Source organism: Numida meleagris, chromosome 3, assembly GCF_002078875.1.
Source record: "Numida meleagris isolate 19003 breed g44 Domestic line chromosome 3, NumMel1.0, whole genome shotgun sequence".
In the NCBI taxonomy this organism is placed as follows: domain Eukaryota; kingdom Metazoa; phylum Chordata; class Aves; order Galliformes; family Numididae; genus Numida; species Numida meleagris.
The window spans coordinates 46,143,990-46,161,608 of NC_034411.1; the positions used below are offsets into that span (position 1 = coordinate 46,143,990).

Consider the following 17,619-nt stretch of genomic DNA (forward strand, 5'->3'; position numbering starts at 1 on the left):
GACATTTTCTAATGGTACATTTAGGCTGCACTCTTCAGAAGATCAGCCGCTTGAAAGTCACTCCGAAAGGCTAGATTACCTGTGGAATTCCGCAGATCTTCTCACCACACTGGTATCAGCCAGTGTCTATAGCACACACCGTCCCCTTTGACCCCATCCGAGTCATCAGGAGGCTCAGATACGCTAGAAATTTGAAGTCTTTTGTAGGTAGATTTCAACTCATTCACACCTATTAGCTAATCGGCCTTCGTTCATATACAATGAGTTTGTTCATGCTGAGTTCTATTTTCTGTTTTTGTGCCTATGCAGCCTCTTCTATTTCACTTTCTGTGTTTTGTTAGCATTAGCTGTGGCATGAAGAGGATGGGGTAGTCCCCAAACGGCCTACCATGTCACTACCATTTTCTCCACATATACCAGCTGCATTTCTCCAGCTTGCTCCAAGTATCCTTGTTGCATCTTTTCAGGTAACCCTGCCTGTACCAAGTAAGGCTAACTCTTGCTTGCCATGGTCTTTTGCAATCTGCGAAGACAGCAGACTGCTCAACCACCAATTGATTTTATCACACAAAGCAAGCGGTTGAGGGTACACTTCTGTTCTCTGTGAGATCACAAAAAAACTTAACTGATTTCACTGGCAAATCACTACAGTGTGGTCAAACCCCTTCCTGAAAATTCAAGACTGCTGAATCTAGTGAAATGTTGATAATAAATTCTACTGGGTTAAGCAAAATTTCTGCCAGAGAGTAAGTGAATTTGCCAAAGCTTAAGTAGAACATGTGGCGGTGTTTTTGGCACCTGCAGCATCTGGCTGTTTGGGAGCTAAGCTCTTAGCAACAAAATATCAAGCTTTGGAAGAATAAGCATTTCATTAAATGAACTGGAGCATTTTCCAGATGCAGATTAAAAGGAAAGACAAAATAAAAATATGATTTGGAACCCGTCAATGGAGAACAGCATGAAATGTTTTGATAGTTCAAGTAGTAGCTGTTCATCCCTCTTGAAACAGATACTGCACTTGTTAAACAAACAAACAGCAATCATTAAGTAAATACTATCATAATGCTTTCTTTCCAAGGAAACTCCCCTGTGGAACAGGCAGGTTGTTTCACTGCATTCATTCACTGCCGGTCACCAGGATGAAGGGAAAAAAAAAAGAGGCAAAACAATCCTAATAATCACTCTTCAGACAAACTTTCATACTTGTTAGGTAAGAATCAATGTTGCTCAAGTCATATAACAGATAAGGCGTGGAAATTCAGCACCATCTTGTACTCGTACACCTCAATGCATTTGCAGTCTTACTGTTGAAATGCCAGAGAGTTTAGGAGTGCCTCTGAGAGTTATTCTCACTGAACACAATCTGTACAAAAACATTCTTTCTCATTCATGGCTCTAACAAAGTTCAAAGCATCATTAAGCTACCTGGAAGAAGGCAAAATAAAATGCCCAAAATACACCAAGCAGAATATTTTTACATGTTTGTAAAATCACAAGAAAATTCCATAACCCACACCTCTCCTAAATCGATCCTAAAAACAATACTGCAAAGCTTTTTATTGCTCAGCTTCTGGAGCCTGTCCTCAGATTCAGAACAGCCATATTAAACAAAATATTATTGTTCTTACAATATATAAACTTAGAAGAGACCCTTCAGGTATAAAATAGCACAGGTGGTGGGAATGGGAGGGACACTAATACTACCAAAAAAATTATAGTCCCATTCAGGCAACTTTGAAAATACCAGGCTGACCACGTATAGCAATATTTGTAACACTTTTGTAAATACATGTAAGAACAACGAAAGTACCAGAAGAAAAACCAAAAATCTTCAAAGAAACATTTAATGACACAGACAACCAGATCCTTTCCAAAGCTGTCATCTTTACACTCATTATTATTCGCTGAAGCCACATCTTTACATATCTTCTGTACTCCTCAATGTGATAGTTCAGATTCTCAGGCCATGGCTATATGACCTACTTGTAAATCTACATTGGCTTCAGAGTCACAGCTGTATGAGGGAAAGGTAAAGGGGCTTAGTTACCCATTGAAACTAGCTACTCCAGATGGCAGATGTCTGACTGCCAGTTCTTACTTCAGGTTACAGCCATGCTTCTGATGCCCCTGGGTAGACTGAGCTGGAGACTACCCATAAGTGGAAAGAATAAGTACTGCCATGGTGCACCTTGATCCAGTTTTGTCAAATAAGTAGCTTACTAATTTTCAATGCAACATTCATATGATGAAAGGATAAAACCTGGTAGGAACTGGCTCAACACTCCATGATTCCAGTGAATTTATATTTGTTTATTTTGGATTTTAGATTTGCACAATGTCCTAAGCTTGTATAACTGCAAGAGAGAAATAATGGCACCTACCAACACAGTTTTCTATCTTTAGATGAGGAGGAAATTAATGTAAAAAATCTCTGCAAATTCTGTGCAGAGCCAAGGTTGTTTTTCCCCATGTTCATTCATGCTGTGCTGCATTTCTGCTTGAAAATCTCTATCTCTGAGGTCAGGGGAGATAACAAGAATCTCATTTTATGAATGTACATCCCACTAGAGCTCAAAAGAGAAACTTTTCAGAACTTACTGTGAGAAATGAATGCAAAACAGACAAGCAGTAGAGACCCTTTTGGGTCCTTCCCTTGCCTGAACTGGAGTGAGGACATGATTCTGGGTGGCTGCTTTAACCACAAAACTGCTGCCTGTGTTTGCACACATGTGCATGTACAGATGTGAAAAGACTGGACTCAACAAAAGGTGAGGATTTTCCTGAAATCAACATATTTCCGCGATAAACTTCAGCTTTGGGGCAAGTTGACATCTTCATCAAAAAAACATTTAATATGCAAACCCTTCCCTAGCTGCTCTAATCTCCTTACCTTGTCATGTGGACCAAAATCTTCAGAGGCAGACTGTTTCCTGCTTTACATTTATGCAACTGTGCTGTACAAACAGCACATCCAAACAAGTTCAAACAGCAAAAAAGGAAGTTACCTTCTGCACTGCACTCTGGCAGGCCATCGAACCCTAATACCAAGCTGCCCTCATCATCATACTGTGCATAGGTGCCTGGAGGACAGGTTGGGGGTGGTTTCTCAGTGGGAGGTTCAGTTGTAGTTGGTTCAGGAGTGGTAGTTGTAGTAGTTGTTGTGGTGGTTGTAGTAGTTGTTGTCGTAGTTGTTGGAGGTGTTGTTGTAGTAGTAGTTGAGGGAGTAGTTGTTTTCTTAACCATTTCAAGACCAATCAGAGGTTTCCCTCCAAGGCTTATTATTGGTTTATCTTGTGCACTTGCTACAGGCTTACTAAATCTGCCATGTCCAAACAAAGGTATTCCATCAGGACTCACCATTGGGGCACCCTTTTCATCTAGGAGAGAACAACAAAATCAAAATATCTCATTTATCAATCCATTGCAGGCTTTTAGTATGGTACTTAGCAACAGTAGAAACCACAAGAACACTGAGCAATTACAGTCTCCTGTAATTAATCTGGTAGAAAAGAATGTTGTTATCTAGAAAAAACACACGGCTAAGAAAATCAGTAAAAGGTTTATGAGAACTTCAAGTAAATCACAATACAGTTCACTGTTATTAGCTGTTTGACAAACATTCATTGGGAAGAGTGCAGGGAGATTTCCCTTCACAATCACAATACGCAATGTCCGCATTTAATCTAAATCAATCTTTTAATTGTTGATGAAAAGTATGATGAATCCAGTTCTGTTCCCTGTCAAACACGTGCAAGGAAAGACGGGGATGAGCTAGTGAAGTGCTGTCACTGCAGATAAACTTTTGTGCCAAGTTCTGGATACTGCAAGTCTTCATGATCATCAGTTTAACTGCAGGCACTGAATGTGCATTCAAGAGATCTATTCAGATGGACTGACATTCAACCAGGAGTGTTTTCACAAATCATACACAGGGCTTTTTGCTATTTGTAGTCAGTTTCAGAAAACAAACAAACAAAAACCATCACATATATATGACTGGTACAGAGAAAGTAGGGGAATAATTATTTTTATGTTTATTTATTTCTATACAAGTATCAATTTCTATTCTGACTCGTTTCCGCAGTCTCTTCTAATGCTGATGCAAGTGAGACAGACTTGGATGATTCTTGCTGCCTCATACTCAAGAACCCTGCAGTGTGCCCCAGGCATCCTCAGCTCCTGCAATGTGCTGTCTGATGGTGACCTGAAGTATAGTAATTCCAAATGGCTTGTACAGAACCTAGGAATGCTTGGAGCACTAAACAGCTCAAAGATTAGTACCATGTGCACAAAAACTTTTGATTTTTTTCTGTAGAATGGAAGCTGCAACTTACCAACAATTGTACGTCCATCCCCTCCTAATTTCACTCGGAGTGGGTTGCCTTGGGAATCTTGGAGGTATTTTCCTTCAACATTTAACACTAGCCCTCGGTCAAGATCTACAATCTAAAAGCAATAGATGGACTCAAATTTAGCTAACATAAGAGAATATAAAATGAAATTTCACAGCAACAGAAATCCTGGGGAAATTCAGATGTTAAATGTGATGAAGAATAGGTACAGCACCTCCAGACAGACTTTTAAAAGTGAGTATAGGAATCACTGAAAAATTACTGCTGAAGAAGGCAAATCCCCAGGAGCCATGCTCCAGAGTTGCACAAGAACCATATTCACATTGGCTTCCAGAGCTCTGGCATGTACAGGAGCAACTCCCTTGACTTGTTGCACTGAGTTTCTTGGGCTGCACTACTCCTGAAGTGGATTCATGTAATGCTTATTTCAGTATGACACCAAGATCTTTTGAAAACAGTATTTAAGAGTATGTCCACTAATCAAAAAAAGAAAAAAATTAAACTAGTTAATTTAGATTGAAATAGCAGTGAAAACAAAGTAACTAAGATTTTAATTGAGGTAGGAGACTGAAGAAAAGCCTCCGTCTCATAAAACAAATCTGTCTGAGAGCCTGGACTGAATTTAAGTGGTTACTTCAATTAAAGTCCAGTCCTCATTGCTATTTCAACCCAAAACAGCTGAACTGTGTGCTGTTTTAACCTGGGTTATTGTACACTGTGGCACAGAACACAGAAATACAAAAGCCGCTAGCTGCTGAGAACTGGGAAGAGGACAGGAGCAGCACTTTCAAGTTGGCAAGAAAAACTTGAATTTGGTGTTGTGGAAAAGACTGTAGCAGGAGGAACAGTAAATCATGAGATTTGCAGAGGTCAGGCAGCCTGTGGAGGCCTCCAGGCCCCAGATGATGACAAATGATGACACAGGTCCTCTTGCTTTACAAGATATTTAGGAGGTTCTGCTTGCAGTAATGCCCACCTCTCCTGCAGCAGGGAGAGATGCCCCGCAGCCTCACTAGGACCTTTCTGGCCCACTTTCTGAAGACTATCTGAAGTGTCTTGGACTTGCTTTTCAAAATGCCTCCCCTGAATGTGAGTTACCTGATGCACTTTTCCATTCTCTAATGCAATCAAGATTGAAATGGCCATAAAATAATTGGTTTTATGCCCCTTCTTTTACTTTGATCATGTAGTGTTCTACGGTGTGAGCAGCTCTACTGACATCACTGAAGCTGGTCAGAGCCTTACCCTACCCAGTGCTTGAATAACCACGCGTGAAACACTATTTTCTTTGCTACACTGGTTGGTTATAAACTGACTGGAAAGGATTTTAAAAGACAAGCATTTAGGCGTATAGCAACACTTGCCATTAATGGTCCCTGAGGTCTTCTGAAAGTACCACTAGAAATTTGACTGTATGAACCACAAAATACTTGAAGGTATCACCTTGAGGCCTATCACACCAGGGAACCTAGTGTGACATATCTGCTTTTACCATGCTATTTATGGAGCAACTTCTCATGTCAGTCTTGTTCATGAGCTTCTCCCTGGAGCATGCATCTGGAAGAAGCATCACAGCACCCATCTTTCATGGGAACTGTGCTGGACAATTTCGACTCACACTGTGCAGCACTGTCCTGAGTCACTGGGGAGCATAAGTTCCACTGACCATGAGGAAAAATGTTTTGCTTAATCTATGGGAGTAATGCTGCAGTTAAGCATTCAAGGTTTTAAATCAGACGTTTTAAATGTTTGAATAATGAAATGGAGTATTTACCTTTAGGTTTAAATGAAACAGTGGAATTACATCATTAAACATGACCTCATTTATAGCTTCTTTGACTAGGGGCACTCTTTCTTCTCTTTTCTCAATGAAAAAGTAAGTAAAACAAAAGGCCAAAGCATCTCGAATTTGCAGAGGTCACCCTACCCACTTTGTTCCTTGAGGACCATTGATTACTCTCTGTCCACTTGGTTTGCCATTATTACCAGCTAATATTTTTCCATTTCCATTCTTCGTTGTAAGATTAGGACGGCCACCGTAACCTGAAATAGAGAAGAAAATACACTGTTCAGAAGAAAACTGTGCATACTACAAATCACAGTTTAAAATGCAAAGAAATGCAAAACCTCTTATGAATATATTGTTAAATGCAAATCCTGTGTAGGTGTTTTACTGGTGAATGTTCTAAGATGACTCCTACTAGCAACCCTTAACTTTGTTTAACAGATGCAGATATTCAGGACTTTCTCATTATGACACATCTCAGAAGCTGTAATCAATATTCAAACAGTAAGCAACTGAACCAATGCGTATCATCATTGCTGGATCTGAGAAGTGGTAAAAGACCTAATTCAGCAGCCCGTTTGGGCTGCCATGCATTGCAGCAGAGGTGGAAACATGGCCATTAAGATATTTTTGAACTTTGTAAACATCTGGAGAGTGTGTTGAGAGAAGAAATAACTATTAAATAGAACAACTTTCCTAATCTATCCTTACACAAAATTGAAGACCCAGAAATCACTATGGATCACGGGAGCCTATGCAGATCAGACTGCAGGACCAAAGGCCTAGGGCACCACATCACATCGATTAGACAATGTCCTCAAAAACTCCTGAGGCTCCCTGAGAACATCTGAAATAAAAAGTTGTACGTTAAACTAAACAACTGAATTTGCATTCTGATAGAGAACTTTTCATCTAATTGTTGACCTTATGAAAACCTCAATTCAGTAATGTTACTAGAACAAAGACAAGATACCTTGCCTATAAGGAGGTCTAACAAACTGCCGCTGGGAAGGGCTCCGTAGCCTGGAGTTCAGTAGTCGCTGGCGAGGGGACAAAGTGGAAGAGGAAACTGTTGGAGGAACAGTGTGTGTGGTTGTAGATTGAGAAGAACGTGGCCAGATGAAGCTTGGTTTAGATGGGTTATGTTTGTTAGAGGAATGAATAATCCGTGATGCTACAGCAGAGCTGCCTGGTGATTCAGGAGAAGATATTTTTAATGTTGGAGTTCCTTCCTTCTCTTCCTCTTCAGATCTTAGTTTGTGAGGTAGAAGAGTGTCCATAGATTTCTTCTTATTGCTAGTAGTGTCATCATATGTGTTTTTATTACCTCTAGAAAGAGAAGGGGACCGCTTTGCTGCCAAAGATGTGGGTTTCTCTTCCATCTCTTTCTGATCATATTCACTGTTATAATCATCCTCTTCATCGGAAACTGACTGACGAGATTTAGAAGAGGAGAAGGAAGGAACTTTTTGAGCAAGTTCAGTTTGGGACATTTTAGATGGTAACAGGTCATATTTTTTCTCTGTATGGGACACTATTCTTGTAGCGGCCCTTGACTGACTAGGTAATGAGGGGCGAGTTTGTCTTGAAGAAGTGGATGACAACTTTGAATTATACTGGTTGTCTTTTGCCTTACCACTAGCAGAACTGGTGTCTGGCTGAGTAAGCCTTGATTTGTAGGAAGGTACCTGAGAACCTGGCTGCTGTTGCTTTGATAGAGCTGAACTTGAGCTTCCCTGAGAGAAAGATGTAGGTAATCCCCTAGAAGTGGACACCTCCTTAGGAAACACAGAGCGGCTGCTGGCTCTGTCACTGTCTTCTGTTACATCCTCATCATAATCTTCCTGCAACTCTTCATTACTCTGGGATGAGACAGGAGATGGCAGCCGCCGGCCCCTGGAATGCAGTAAGGAAGGACTGGTTTGTACCTTCTGCAGAGGTTCCGAGCGGGAGGTCTTCTGGGTCTTTTGTGATGGAAGATGAGAAGGGAATGTCTTTTTAGGCAAAGATACACTTGGACGGCTTGGGTCCACCTCATGAGTTACAACAGACTCCCGATTTGACGGCAAACCCAGGAGACCAGGCTCTGAAGTTTTAGGAGGCACTTTCACCAGCAAGGGATCTGGCTTTTCTTCCACACTGCCAGAGAGATCATTATTTTTGGCAGGCAGAGAATGGGAAGAGGCTTTAGGAGAAGGCACATTAGCATTACTTTGCCTCAGTTGCTTTGTTTCATTATCTGAGTACTTAGGAACAGATGAGGCAGAAGTGCGTTGTGCTGAGGATGGTGACGACACTGATGGCTCACGTTTCTCTGTGCTAGTCTGCCGTGACACCTCTGATGTGCGGGTTCGAACAGGGGTCCTCCCTGAGGCAAGAACAGGGTGGATTGTCCGACTGGAGGACAGGGGCCTAACAATTCTCCTGTGATCCTGGGCTTTTGGTAGTGTCGTTGGAGCTTCTTCAGATGAATTGTGATCCTCTGTCACTTCAGTAGATTGGAGATCAAGTTCCAGCTCTCCTGTCTTTCTGGAAGGTAACTGAGATTTACTTAGAATACCTTCTTGAGTCAAGACTTTATTCTTATATTCAGAAAGAAGACTCTTTTTATCACCAACCCTGGGTGAACGAACAGATGACTGCTTAGAGGAAAGTGACATCTGCACTTGTGAAGAAACAGAGGAACTTTGAGAAGGAGATGAACCAGCATTCACAGGTTTTTTAGCCTCTGAATTGTCTCGAATCTTTGTTTGTTGCTGAGCAACTGAATCCTCATTAGGAGCTGAAAAAAAGACAATAGCAGAACAAAATACAAGAAAAGAAACCAGTCAGGTAGCAAGAACAAGACTACCTAGGAGAATGTGAGATAGTATTTATTTCTGTACCAATCCACTTACGTAACTTGAGTAAAACTTCAAGCAATTAAAATCAAATATCTAAAAGCAGAGAGTGCAACATTTGGTCAGCAGAACCATATCATTAACAGAACTTAGTCATGTTTATGACAGCATGCTGCACTGTTCTGTCTGAGGCAGGATGTATTTTTAGTTTAGGATTCAGCAAATCCCCACAACAGCACCTCTTTGGCAAGGAGACAAACACAGAGTCGCGTGAAAGCAGGCCAATTTAGCTTACTTTAAGAGCAGGAGTTGTCAGGAATAGTGCAAGTACGGTTTTATGTGGCCTTTGCGTAACAAGAGCACATACATTCATGCAGCATACCAGGAAATACGTATGGTGTGCCTTAATTTAAAATGTTACAATGTCCATAATGTTATATGCTGCACAGCAATGAATGCTTATCTACAAGCATCTCTTGCTTGTAGATGGAAAGAGCTAGCAGAAACAGTGTTGAAGAAGTAAAATCCCATGGGTTAGATGGAGGGAGTGTGGGGGAAGCTAAGAAAAGTCAGAGAATGAACCTAAGTGGAACCAAGGCAAGAACAGACAGATGAAACAATCAGTGAGTGGTTTGGTGCTTACCTGCTGGGATGGCGACACTGAAGGCTTTAGACTGAGGACCGGGTCCCCTCCTGTTAGCTGCACGAATTTTGAAAATATAGCGCTCCCCAGCCTGCAGACCATCTATTATGGCTGATGTTGTAGCTCCAGAGTAGGTGATGGACTTTGCTCCAAAAGGCTTGAGAGCAGGGGCGTATGAAAGAATGTATTCTGAAATGATTTGGCAGACGGTTGGAAGGAGGAAACTGAAAACAGTCCTGTTTCCAGCGGACAGACTGTATGGGTAGGATGAATTAGAACGTGCATTACTAAAATTAATACACTAGCAATGCACGCCAAGTCAACAGCTGGAGTACAAAGACATGATATATGTATAGATAGATAAGTTAAATAAATAAATATTTGTTCATCTTAATAGAAAGGTAAAAACAAATCATTTCAATGATCTAATGACTGAGATGACTTAAGAAATTCGTCTTGCTCTCATCTTTCAGATTAGGATTACAGTGGTACACGTGCACTCTGCTAGTTTTCTGAAGGAAGGGATAATTGTGGGCATGAAGAGGAGCTTAGCCACATGGAGGTTTCCTTGTCTTTTGAAGCCTCTGTAAGAGGCCAAAAATGGATTTTGAAAATAAAATCCAAGTGAATGACTGAAAAACTCTAGAACTCTAACACTATTAAGAACATGGAAATTTTTTTTTCTAAAAATGAGATTGTATTCATTGCATTAAGAAGTAATCCAAGCACATGTCATCAAAACCAAGAAAAAAAAAATCACCAATATGGAAATGCATTTGCTGCCTGGTCAAAGCAAGCTAACACCGCATGGTATTAGAAGGCATCATAAACTTTGAATTAGATTTTTTGTTTGTATGTTTTAGGACATAGAGATGTTTTAGTTACAGAAACACTGGTGTTACTGCTGGTAACTTTCAAGTGGCTACACCAGAGGGTAGTTCTTTAATATGTGGTATAAGCACATAAAAGGGAAAGACTGCAAAACAAAAGGACAGGAAGACAAAAATTCCATGTGCTATCAAAGTGACTATGAAGTGCTAATTCAGTGGTTTCACTTAGCCAGTGTAAATATTATGTATGCTGTTTATTTAGTTTAAATATAAGGTCTCTCTTGTAGTACTTCATACCCAAGCAAAATGTAATTTTATATTAGGTGCATATAAGCCCTTCAGTATACAGGTACATTTAGAACAGTTCATCTGGTTGAATCATCTAAAGATCAGCAGCCAAATATGGAAGAAGGGTTACAGACTGGTCAAAATTAGGAGCAGATTTTTAATTTCAGATAATGTCCCTGCATGATCTTACTTTAAGAAATAATAATTCTTAGACAGAAATGCAGTTCTATTGAAGTAACTGGCAAAACTCCCTCTGAGTTCAAAGAGAAAAGAATTCCAGCACTGCCTTGAAGAATGCATACAGAAGATCTTTTACAGGGACACAGCATACTTCCCTCCAGGATTGGAACTTTTTAAACCCTGAGATGCTACAGCGCTGACAAAGGCACTTCCAGAAACCTGTGTAATTGGAGAACACAATCCCATCAATCAATGGGAATGAGAGTGGCCAAAAATCCTGCCTATTTCTTTTTGGAGGGGAAAGGGGGAAAAAAAAATCCAAGAAAGCTTTTTTTTTTTTTTTTTTTTAACATTCTGTGCAAGTAAGTGGCCACTGACAAATGAGCTTTCCACCCACATATGACAATGCTACACTGCACAAGCCTTATGTGTGAAATCTGCTGAAATCTCTACTTGTGATTGCTTTATAAGCACAGGCTTCCCTTCCACAATAAACTAGAAATAAAACACAGTACAAACTCACTCACTTTCTTGGCAGCCACTCAACTCTTCCTTATCTTTTTATTTATTTATTTATTGCCTAACTGTTACAAATTCTTTGGGAAACATCCTTCCTGAGCTCCATTTCAACCTGCTTAATGATGAAGAAGAGGTAAGTATGCACATGTGATACCTCAGGAAGCTCTGTGATATCCCGGGGACAAGTTGATGGCTTCCCAGCAGTGCTGCAGAGAAGCTGAATCTGGGCTGGAAACAAGGAAATCTTGCTTGGGTGTTAGCCACTAACAACCAAGGAAGTCCCAGCACAATCAGCAGTTTCAGCTTGCAGCAGAGTGGCAGTCTGGTTTTGAGAAATCCAGATCCTTTCCAGAGTTACAAACCAAGAGTGATGACTTACCTTTGACTTTTCCTTCACTTTCTGGGAGAGCATCCCAGGATGCTGCTACAGAGGTTGGTTTACCCTTCAGTGGCCAAACATCTAAATTTTCAGGTGCACTTGTAGGAGCTGTGAAACAGACAAACATAGAAAATGCAGTTAAGAAAGCATGACTCACATCGCACATGCTTTTTACTCCTTCTTCTCATAGCAGAAATGCCCATATGGTCATTTCAAAGACAAATACAAAGTACATCCAGAGCTCACGTCCATGCACACCCATATTACGTCTCTGGGTCAGGCTGATGCATCCAAAGGAAGAGGCAAGTCCAAGCTGCTGTGCTGTTCCCTAGAAGTACCCAAACCACCTCTCCCACTCTTATCTCAGTGGAGCAGCACCAGACCTTTTCCATACATACCGGCCTCTGGGGTTCGCTGGAAAACAGACACGCTCCATTTGCCTTCCTTTTCTCCCTCCAAGATTTGGACGGCAAACTCGTACATGGTGTCTGGTGCCAAGTTCTCCACCAGTGCCCGCCGGTTGGACACCTGCTTGTAATCCCACCTTGCTGATTCTCCCTTTTCCCGATAACGAACATTGTACTGTCTGGGATTAGACATACACAAAAACAAAAAGTTCAAACACAAAGCACATTAGCAGAGTGAAAGCAACAGCCCCCAAGGTCCCAGCCCCATGTTGCTGCCTAGTTCCCATCCCACAGTGGTTTCTCTGCTTACTTTTGTCTCCAGATGGTGAAGCAACCCCTACTAGCCACTGTCACAGAGACATGCAAATTCCTGAGCCCTAAGCAAAATTGCTCCCATTACTAACTGTTGTTAAATAAATGCAGAACTAATCAGTACTGCACTGTCAGCATTTCACCTCTACTGTCTATTCAGAAAAGGACACATGGGCTAACTACCTATTTGCTGCAACCTTCTGCTTTTCATACTGTGGGTCTGTCCAAGCAACGAGCACAGACTGAGAGGACATCACCCGAACAGTTATGTCCTGCACCATCTCTGCCTCTTCCTCTTCTGAAATAAGAAAATAAAATGGCACATCAATAACAAGAATAGTGGAGATCTCATTAAAAAAAAAAAAAAAAAAGACCCCAGTAATTTATGCTATAACAGGCAGACAGCATGGATGTATAGCAAAGACAACGGTAGTAGAAAAGCACGTGAATTTGCTTACAGGACTTGAGTACTCATATATTCCACAGTCCTTTAATATTTTGCTCAAACAAGCAGCTGCAAAGCACATTTCGCTTCTTCTAAATGGGTTTTTAATGCAGATGGTTCTCAGACAATACAAGATTTTCCAGTGTAAACAAACTCTCCTCCAAAGTGGCGAAGAGGTCTCGTCTACTACCCAAAAGTGGCTTAGAGGACCTATCCACAAAGAACACACATTTTTCACCACCTCTCATGATCGCATCATCTCATAAACAAGCCACAGAAGTGGAAACCTCTGCCTTTCCCATGAAAGTGGTTGCTTGCAATGGGAGCACGTGAACAGAGAAAACGAGCATGAGAAGTGGATGGCAACACCTCCACAGAGAAGATGTAAGTTGGGATTTTAATGAGACACAGCTCCAAGTTCTGACAAAGGTATTTTCTTTCATCATCAAAATACTTGAAACAAATCCACCCACCCTACACTGTTCTAATTGTAACACAAGAGAGTGAGAAGGTAGTGTAGGCAAGGAGATGACTCTGAAATTCACTCATCCTTTTTGATCCCAGCTACAGTATGTAACACTTTCCTAGGACTTTGCTGACTGGGCTGACTGGAAATCAACCCTGCAGAAAACAAAGCAGAGGTGCAACAAGAAGGCATCCAGTTATGGAGGTGCTGGCTTCAGTTTAATCAAGCCTTCCTATGGAGTTATTGCAGTCTGTAATGTTTGCCAATAGCTACAGCAGAGGAATTTAAAAAATAAAGAAAAAAACAGCAAAAACTCAACCATACTGTAGGATTCTGTTCTTTTATTAATACTACTTGAGTCAGAGAAGCAGACAACCATCAAGCTCTTTAACCCACACAGAAAAACCTACCTCTAGCAGTTGCAGTCAAAAAACACAAAGCTATCTCATTTCATTCAAATGTCTCCAAGAATTGACAGCTGATGTGAAAGAAACATACCTATTACTTTCCTTTTAGTTAAAGATGATCTATAGACAGGTTGACTGCGTCCTTGGGTAATCCGTGATGGCAAAGAAACCACATGAACTGATTCAGAGGCTGTACATGGGCGGGGAAAAAACAGACATTTCTGTAGACTTTATTGTTGTAAAAAAACCCAACAAACCTCAGTCTTTACAGGTAGAAATCCATTTTATTCCTTCCTAATGGAAGGATAAGCAATTTAATTGGACTCATATAATTTATTTCAGAATTTTCAGTATGCATATGGTAAGAACAATAAAGTTGGTACTAGACGCGGGAAAGCAAATAATTAACATGAAAAAAACACATTATAAGATTTCCATATTCTAGGTTTGAGTTCCTCTCCTGATAATTTGATTATTTAAAAAACATTTGTCCATCTTGAAAAAAGTGTAATATAAAAGCAATGAAAACAAGATGCTTAAAACCACATTACATAGAATTTCTCATCAAGATGCAGTATGATACTGAATTCCCACTAAAACTGTGACAAAAAAAAAGATAACAGAATAAAAACCCACAATACATAACACCTAGAGACAACCTCAGCCTGAAGAAACTTAAGAGTAAGGATGAAAGTATAAGAAACAGAAGCAGCAGCAGATAACAGAGCAGCCAGGCAGTACAGAGAAACTCAGACCAGAAGAGTAGTGGATTGCCAACACAACATTTGCACAGACGTGGAAGCACTGTCAGCTGCAGTGAGTCTCTTTCCAGAGCTGGTCTCGGCAAAAACATGAAAAGTGAAGAGAAGGGATGAGAATAATTAGGAGATCCCTGCTAGGAAAGGCTGTGAAACCCTGGAATAACTGATAAAGGTGACCTAGAGTTCTCTCTCTTTGGATAAACCAAGATAAATATGGTTCTTTTTGTACAAAGCCTACAAAAGAAAAGAGGAAATAGATATTTAGATTACTACGCCAGGAATTCTGGCAGCCATGTGTGATTTTTGAACCATCACCAGTCTTGTAATCCAAGATCAGACTGTCTGTGGGATAGGCTTCCAATATACAGGAGCGATTAAGAAGTTCAACCTTGAGCAAATGCATCCAAGCAGCAAAGCACAGTTGAAACTTCCACGAAGAAGATCAAAGTAAGAGCCATAAATGCAGGCCATGAGCCCACTCGGGGTAGAGGAGCTCACAGGACAAAGTCAGGTAAGGGGAGAACAATACAAACAACACAGAAAGAAAAGTTCTGCCTCTGGAGAAACAAATTGCTGCAAACCCCATTGTTACAGGTAGCTGAAAGTCCTTTAGATTAAGAGCACGTGACCTAATGAAGGAGTGCAAATCATCACAGTACGGCAGGACAGGACAGGAAGCACAGCAAAGGCAATCTGACTGTCTCAGGAGCCCAGAGTGATCAGGACCTCCCTAAGGAATTGCTGAGAACATGGGCACATGAGGGTAACACTCCAGTATGGAGACCATGAAACAGTTTTGCTGGTAAACATGGATAGCATTAATTAGTGTTAACTATTTATCCACTGGTCTCAAACAATGCAGGGGCACAATTTTTAAGACAACGACAAGAAACAGTGGATTTGAGAGGTGCCCCACCACATGCAAGGAGACTCTGAGCTACGCCTCTTCTTCTCTGCCCTCCCTCTGTTATTAATGTGGGTAACTTGCACATGGTCTCTCTTTAACACAGCATCACATTTTATTATGCTTTCCAGCTTGGTAATCACATTTTCGTGTAACACCAAACACAATTATAGCAAACATCTTCATTTATAAGAGGAACTCATTCTGATGGCTACAATAATGTGATCTGTGACCATGTAGAAGCAACAGGCAATTACAGAAGATTGCTTTTTGCCTGGAGAACAGCCTCATCAGATACGGCAAGAGAAACCAAAGACACAGAACGAATCGATGCGGTAACTGCCAAGGGCAGTCTGGCAGCAGCTCTCACCTAGGCGGTATCACAGAAATCCGGCTTACCAAGTTTCCTTGCTTCCTGGTTTTGTCGCTCTTGCGGCAGTGGAGCATAGCTCATCCTTCGGCTGCTCTCTCCATACCCACGGATCTGCGATCTGCTGCGTGGACCCCTGAAGCCAGCTCCATAAGGTGGTCTCCACCGAAAAGAAAACCTGCCATCTGGAGACTGGGCACGAGCTCTCAGAGGTCTGCTTGGCATGTCCTTCTCTTCAAAAAATAAGCAAACACACACAAACCCCACCACGGTTACTATGAAGCATGTGACATATATAGCAGCCCACATACATCTGTTGCATGCATACGTACTAAATAACATCAGAACAAATAATAGAATTTTATAGTTTCTTAATTTTGCTATAAAACCCAATTGCAGAAACAAGCTTTCCTAGCAGGATGCACAATACTTCACAATGTCTTTTCTCAGACAGAGCGGTGCAGGACACCCAAAGTGAAAACACACTGTAGGACAAGAACTGCTGCCAGAAACCAGGATTGTCTTGCAGCTTTCCTGTTTAATCTTTCCCCATTTTTTATAAATCCCCTTTCCATAGTTCAGGCACACAAGAACATTATTTTTCTGGCAAGTGCTAAAGGTCAGTGTAAAATGAAGCACAGAACAATTTCACTATTTTTAAACTTTATTTTAGAAAGTAATCTACATTAAAAGCAGGTTCTCTTCTCCTAAATCCCTCACTAATGGTTCTGCTCACTGACAGCCTCACATTTAACAGGTCTGTTCTACAAATGCCTCCACTCTTGACTTCACAAACTCCCACTACATAACACTTGAACATTCCACACTATAATAGGTACCTCATGCAAGCTATTTGGCAAGTTAGTGCTCTTTTAAGAAGCAGCATTAAAGCAAGGATTCCCCAAGCAACTAGCTTGCTTGTACTCAAACTCTCTCACTCATTGGTTAAGCCAGCTATTGCAACTGCAGAAGTGTCAGGAGAACAAGAGCCTGGGACTGTACCAGCTGCCAGCTGGGCAGACATCAATGCACCAAAGTACCCTCTGCCAGAGCAGCAGTGAGATCCTCTTTCCAGCACCAGCTCGGGAGCTCCTACTTATTCCCAACAGTATTTAAATTATGTTACTTGAACTATGTATCAATGCTCGCATTTCCCTATGTACACCAAAAGCAGATTCTTTTCTAATGCTCCTGCTCAGTGACAAATCTATAACCAAGCTTTTCACTGGGTCTTGGTCTGCTGACAAAGCTGCATCTTCTCACACTCTACCAATAAACATTATCCTATTAGTTTAACCTTTGAAAAGGACCATAGTGACTCTCAAAGCTGTGTGCAGAGCTCTATTTGAAATCTCTAAGAAATGCAAGGTTTCAGTGCTAAACAGGTATACAACACATGCAGAGATCAGCACGCTCCCAGGGAACTCTGCTATGGTACTGAAACACTGGGCAGCAGCTCAGCATGGTAAACCTTGCTGAAAATTTTATTTTACCTACAGAAAGACAAGATTATCATTTTAAACACACAGACTTAGCTGTGCCTCCCTGGTGACTGCTTCTCATCAGTCCAACAAAACGAAGCAGCTATAAACCCAGATTAATCAGCCAATTAAATCAGTACAATAAAGAGAACTGCTTTCATGAGGTTCCCCATTCACTTTTCGAGGAATATTCAGTCACACACGCTGTTCAACACTTGCTCCCACAGAATCTCTTCTTCTTGCTCTCCC

The 17,619-nt window shown here is 41.1% G+C and overlaps 1 protein-coding gene across 1 annotated transcript in view; it reads right to left on the reverse strand.

The window, feature by feature from the left end:
- Positions 1 to 17,619, reverse strand: part of FNDC1 (fibronectin type III domain containing 1) — a 59,163-nt gene that overhangs the window by 23,316 nt on the left and 18,228 nt on the right. Inside the window, exons 2-11 of the mRNA XM_021391935.1 lie at positions 15,919 to 16,122; positions 13,946 to 14,044; positions 12,720 to 12,834; positions 12,216 to 12,403; positions 11,818 to 11,925; positions 9,622 to 9,810; positions 7,112 to 8,920; positions 6,280 to 6,395; positions 4,335 to 4,446; positions 3,006 to 3,377 (exon numbers count right to left, since the gene is read on the reverse strand). Coding sequence (XP_021247610.1) covers positions 3,006 to 3,377; positions 4,335 to 4,446; positions 6,280 to 6,395; positions 7,112 to 8,920; positions 9,622 to 9,810; positions 11,818 to 11,925; positions 12,216 to 12,403; positions 12,720 to 12,834; positions 13,946 to 14,044; positions 15,919 to 16,122 — 3,312 coding nt within the window. The remainder of the gene's footprint in view (positions 1 to 3,005; positions 3,378 to 4,334; positions 4,447 to 6,279; positions 6,396 to 7,111; positions 8,921 to 9,621; positions 9,811 to 11,817; positions 11,926 to 12,215; positions 12,404 to 12,719; positions 12,835 to 13,945; positions 14,045 to 15,918; positions 16,123 to 17,619) is intronic.